At 51.1% G+C, this 5,523-nt stretch overlaps 1 protein-coding gene across 2 annotated transcripts in view; it reads right to left on the reverse strand.

The window, feature by feature from the left end:
* ETS2 (ETS proto-oncogene 2, transcription factor) overlaps window positions 1-5,268 on the reverse strand; it is an 18,493-nt gene extending 13,225 nt beyond the window's left edge. Inside the window, exons 1-2 of one of the 2 annotated variants that reach the window (XM_007470478.1) lie at window positions 5,252-5,268; window positions 1,101-1,172 (exon numbers count right to left, since the gene is read on the reverse strand). In XM_007470478.1, the coding sequence (XP_007470540.1) occupies window positions 1,101-1,172 (72 nt within the window). In that variant the 5' untranslated portion in view covers window positions 5,252-5,268. Of the gene's footprint in view, window positions 1-1,100; window positions 1,173-5,251 lie in introns of those variants that run through there. The other variant, XM_007470479.1, reaches the window with a different exon arrangement.
* Between the last annotated feature and the right edge of the window lie 255 nt (window positions 5,269-5,523).

The following is a 5,523-nucleotide window of genomic DNA, read 5'->3' on the forward strand; positions in this document are numbered from 1 at the left end:
TGCTGCGTATTTCAACACATCAAATTTCAGCAATGACAGTTTCTTCTCCAAGCCCAGAGATCACACAGGCATTGTCAAACCCTTCTAGTTTATAGGAGAAGTCTTCTCTCTAGAGGGGTCGTTTCAAACCTAATACCGTAATTTCTTGTGTGGTTTCTGCCACGCCAACACTGAAAACGTGACCAAAATGAACAGAAAAAAGAAAACCTCGCTGACTTGACGTCTGATAAATTTCATGACACTCTAGAAAGGTCTGTGCCAATTTTTGCCTCTTGGGGTTCTATCAGACAGATAACCTCACGCTGATCCACTGAGAAAAATGTAACATGCCAGAGACACATTATCATACAAAACACCAAGCTAGGAGGAGGCCAATTTAAAATCGCTGTTTCTGAGACATGTTTACTACTCAGCACTAAAAAAAACCCCAATCAAATCTCGCTGTCACATTTGTAGAAGGCAAATGGGAAATTATCAGTTTGTGCTGCTAAAGAACGTTCCCCAAAGGGATTGAGACAGAAACTACACAGAATGTTTATTACGCAGCTGAGAAGTCTCTTTCATCTTTAATCTGTTCTTTGGTTTACATAAACAGGCGCAGTTGTGCCTGGAAGGACACAATGGATGCAGACTGCCTGCATCTCGGTCGGCACTGACCCTTCTGATGGGAGCTGCAGCAGCAGTTGGGCCCGCCTGCCTCTTCTAAGCTCTTTCATTTCAGTTCTTAAACAACTTTTCTGTCACCCAAGAAAACTCCTGGGGGGACAGAACAGATAGCTCCTCCAGCTCTGTTCTCTGGAGAATTCATAGGATTTTTCACCTGGTAGGAGCCTCTGAAAGAAACTACAAAGGCCTCACCATCTACAAATTAAATGGTTTCATATCTTGGAGGACAAGTTGAACAAGCACCAGGGCACCCATTTTGCAGACTAGAAAACGGAGGCCCAGAGAGATTAAGCAAACAGTCCAGAGTCACACAGCCAGTTAATTAAAAAGCTAGGGCTAGAACCGGTCTTCTGGGACCCAACCCACTGTTTTTTTCTCCTAGAGATTGAGTTTTCCAATTTTTTTTAAGTTTTAATTAATACTTGTTCACTCACCTTGAGTGTCCCTCTGTAACTGCTGGACACAGGGGCCACCTGGTCCATGTTCTTGATTCCAAAATCATTCATCTTAAAAAAAAAAAGAAAAAGGAAAAGAAAGGAAGAAAGTCAAAGAGGCAACAAATCAAGTCCACATCCACACCTAATTCTGGCTGAGTTGGTCCAAGTTCTCCAGCCCTAACAGGTCATTCAAAACTGAATGCCAGGAATTCTTCTCACAAATGGGATGCTACTTAAGTAATTAAATAATAATGCTGATTCTCCGATGAATTCTATTTAGATTTGAGGCATACAGATAAAGTTGCCTTCTAGCTGGCTGGGTGAGCTGGGCTGGGGGCCTGGGTCCTTCCAGGACAGGAGTGGGAGGATGCTCAATTCCAAGGTCACCTCGGGGTGTGGGCCTGGGGGGCTGCCCGGCAGGGGAGGGCTATCTCCCATATGCAAGGGGGACAGTCAGCTCAACCTGGGAGCTCCAGGGCAAGCGCAGGGATGACGTGCCACCGCGGCTCCCAGACAGATCCAGATCCAGGAAAGCCTGCCGGGAGACCCGCCTCGGAGGCCCCCTCCCCTCTCCAAGCTGTGAGGAAGCACAGGCCCAGGAAGCAGATAAAAGGGAGAACCAGGGCTGCAGCTCAAACCCTCTCGCGTTGTCTAGATCCTCCTGCGTTGAATACACAAGCTCAAAATACGTCTGCTTTGCGTGTTGCTCAGCTGTGCATTTCTTCAAGCGCAAGTAATTCTGATCACAGATCTGCCTTACTTGCTTGGATGGTCTGGGCTTATCCCGGACCTGCACTGACCAACGTGGCAGCCACCAGCCACGTGGGGCTCCTGAGCGCTTGGCACTGGGCTAGGGCGAACTCCGATGTGCTCAGCATGCAAAACACACTCTCAAAGATTTCGTAGCGAAAAGTAAAGCATCTCAGTACTAATTTTGTATTTACTGAATGTTTATGTAATATTTTGAATGTGCGAGGTTAATTGAAACATATTGAAATTAATTTCACCATATTTACGGTGGCTATTAGAAAACTTAGAGTTGCATGTGTGACTGGCATTTGGACAGTTCCATATGTGACCTGTGATTGCTATAATCAACTGAAAACTTATTTGGGGCCCTAAAATGTAATTGTTTGGTGGGGTAAGTTAAACATTAATAAGTGAGAAAGGTACTTAGATAATCCTGCCTTAGTGTTAGATTAAAAAAACATAGCAACTAAAGCTGATTTTCAAATAACCTGGGACAGTAACCCACCCTCCCCGCTTCATGGCCTTGAACTGGGGGTCTAGAAGGAAGCTTTACGGGGTACCTCTAACTGCCCGCCCTGCGGTCTCCACTGAGGGCTCCTACCTGTTACAACCAAGAACCCTGAGTAATTAAAACATTGTGCAATGGACAGACTCACTGGCGGAGGCAAACAGCTTATTTTCCTGTAACTACTTAATTCGAGTTTGTACTTTCTTGTTTTCTCTTTATAGTCAACGTTATGGCTAAACAGACCTCCCAACAATTCAGCACACAGACACACACCCCCTTGGCTAGAAAAGGCAGTATGCGAGGAGAGTCCCTGCCACCAGGGAGGCCAGAGGCACTGGACAGGCCTGTAAAAACCCTCAGACTGCGGGTAATTATCTTGGGGCCCAGTGGAGGCACGAAAGCTTCGACAGTAAATCATAGTTGGGGGTGGAGGGGTGGGAGCAGGGGTCCGGAGGGGAGGAGTTGTCCTGGATCAAAAGTGACCACATTTGCTCAGAATCTCCACTTGGTGGATCCTGTCATCCACCTGCACTCAAGAATCAATACTCACTACTGATGATCACTGCCCTGATAGATTCCACCTTGCTAAGGGCTAAGCCTGAGCTGGGGCACCACACATTCCCACCTCACTCAACTGTCTGACATCCCCGAGCGGCAGATGTTATACCATCTTACCGTGAGGCAACAGAGACCTCGGGATCTTGCCCAGGGATCACACAGCTACTGCGGGGGCATCTAAGGGGCACAGGGCAGACCAAAGCCCCGGGGAGTATGGCCCTACCTCCTGAGCTCCTCCAGGAGCCAGGATCACCCGAATGATGAGGCGTGCGCCCTCCTCCCAGCGCATCAATAAAGAGCAGAGATGGCACACAGATATTGTTAGACTAGGCCCCTGCTCGAGACGCTTCGTGATGTGAAATGCTCCTTAATGTAGAGCTTTATGCCACTGACCTGGATGAACTAAGTCCTGTCACCGGCTGATTACATCAGCAAGCCTCAAACAGGAGACCAAAATGAAAGCACACCTTGGGTGTTGTCAGTTACCCATCTTCTTCGCCTGGTTTGCAGACTTTATTCCACATTCTTCAGCTTCACGGAGATGGACAGAGAATAGATGTGGAAGGCAATGGAGAAGCCTCGCCTGATTGTTGTGTACAAATACCAGGAGGAAAGGCAGTCTACCACTCCCACATAAAGAGCTGTAATGACTAGCTATGGAATAGAACTCTTCTGTTGTCCAGCTTTTAATTTGTTTTGTAGAAACCATGTGGAATCAAAATGCTCTACCAGTGGTTTCTGACAAACACAAAACTAATCAAATTTAAGTTCCCTTATTTTACTCAACACAGCTTGTGAAGGTGGCAGACAGGCCAAGTTTCTCCACCTAAGTCAGTTTCACATTTAGATCTTTTTGGTGTTGCCCTATTGATGGATGCTTTTGAACAACAGAAAAAAGGGAAAATGGCAGAAATGGAAGGGCTGAGAATGGTTAAATTTTAAAACAAGCAGAACTTGCCGGACAACAGTACCCTTACGGAAACAAGTGATCGCTTATGTGAGATTAGAGCACAGGTTTGTATTTAGGTGAATTTTTAAAAAGCAAGAATAAAGGAAAACAAAAACAAGCCTGAAACGCATTTTTGAAGATTAGTTTGCTTTTTCCTTTGAAAGTTATCAATCTAGAGAGAGGAATGACTAATCCCAGAAATGAGTGTTTGATTATTTCCCTGCAGGACTCAGAGAGCTAGCATTTACTGTACTGTGATATCATTCAGAATTTTAATAAACCTTAACTTAGAGACTTATCTCTGTGATTGGTGGTGATGTGGGCAAGCAGACAGTGCATGGCCGCTTCCACTGTACGGAACAAACATAATCTCTTACGGGTAAATTAAAATAAATTACCCCTATCTCCAAAGAGAACTGCTCACTTCTTTACTTTCTAAATCAGCAGTAGCAGGTCAACTACAATTTTCGGATACCCTAATATTGAATACAGGCCAATATAAAAGTCTCATGTGCTTAAAAAAAAAAAAAAAGCCATACACGCTCAAACGCTGTTACCCCTTCATCCAAAATGCTCTAAGAACGGGAAGATAAAGTCAACCTTGTGCACCCACATCTCCATTTCCGACAGGCTCCCCATGTTCGCCTCGCAGGACCGAGGGGCCCGGATCCAGAGGTCCTGGGGCGCCCGCGGGGGTCCCACTGGAGCCGCAGGACCCTCCAGCCCCCCCTCCCCTCGCCCGCTGTCACGGCCGGGCCCGGAACCTGGCCGCGGAGGTGACCGGGGGATTGGGATCGGTGCGTTTTCGGGAAGCCGCAGCCTCCCAGGTGTTTCAGGCGCCCGGCACCCCAGATCTTCCCGGGCCCGGCGTCCTCCCCGTAAGTCACCCGCAAACCCGGGCGCGCCGGGGCCCCTCGGACACCCTCTCCAGCGTCCCCCACCCCTTCGCGAAATCAGGTCCGCCGGGCGCCCACTGGCAGGGGCCCCCCTACCACGCCCGCGTTTCCTTTTAAAACAAAAGCAAGTGAAACAAGCCGGCGCGCCCCGCCCGCCCCTGCCACCTCGGCGACCCCGGGGCCGCGGCCCAAGTTCGCAGCCTGCTCCGCCCGTCACCGCCGGGCCCACTCCGAGCTCTGCCCGCCGCCCCGAAAGCCACTCGGCCCCAGGAACACGAGCCCCGAGCGGACCGGATCCCAGACGCGCGACCCCCGAATGCCACGGATAGCCGCCACCCAGCCTGGGTCCCGGCTGCGCCCCGGGATCCGGACCTCGGCGCCACGCACGTCCCCCGCCCGGTTCCTGGGTCCCCTGGTAGAGGATCCGGCGCCGGAGGACGCTCTCCGCCGGACCCCGGCCGCCCGCCCGGCCCGATCCCGCTCTTACCGCGCCTTTTCGGGCAGGGCCGCCGGCGGTTCGGGGCCCGGGCTCCTCCGTGCTCGCCGACTAGGGCGCGGGCGCGGCCGCGGGCGCGCGGGGCGGGGGGGGATGTCCGGGAGGCCGGGATGGGCGGCGGACGGCGGGCGGCCGGCTGCTGGCGGGCGGGCTCCGGGCGCTCGGGGCAGGCGCTACACCGCGCTCCGCGCAGCCGCTGGAGGAAGTAACCGGCTGGTCCCCTCCGCCGCGCGCTCTTCAGGAGCGGGGGAGAAGGGAGGAGG

The sequence above is a fragment of the Lipotes vexillifer genome, unplaced genomic scaffold, assembly GCF_000442215.2.
Source record: "Lipotes vexillifer unplaced genomic scaffold, Lipotes_vexillifer_v1.1 scaffold402, whole genome shotgun sequence".
NCBI lineage: Eukaryota > Metazoa > Chordata > Mammalia > Artiodactyla > Lipotidae > Lipotes > Lipotes vexillifer.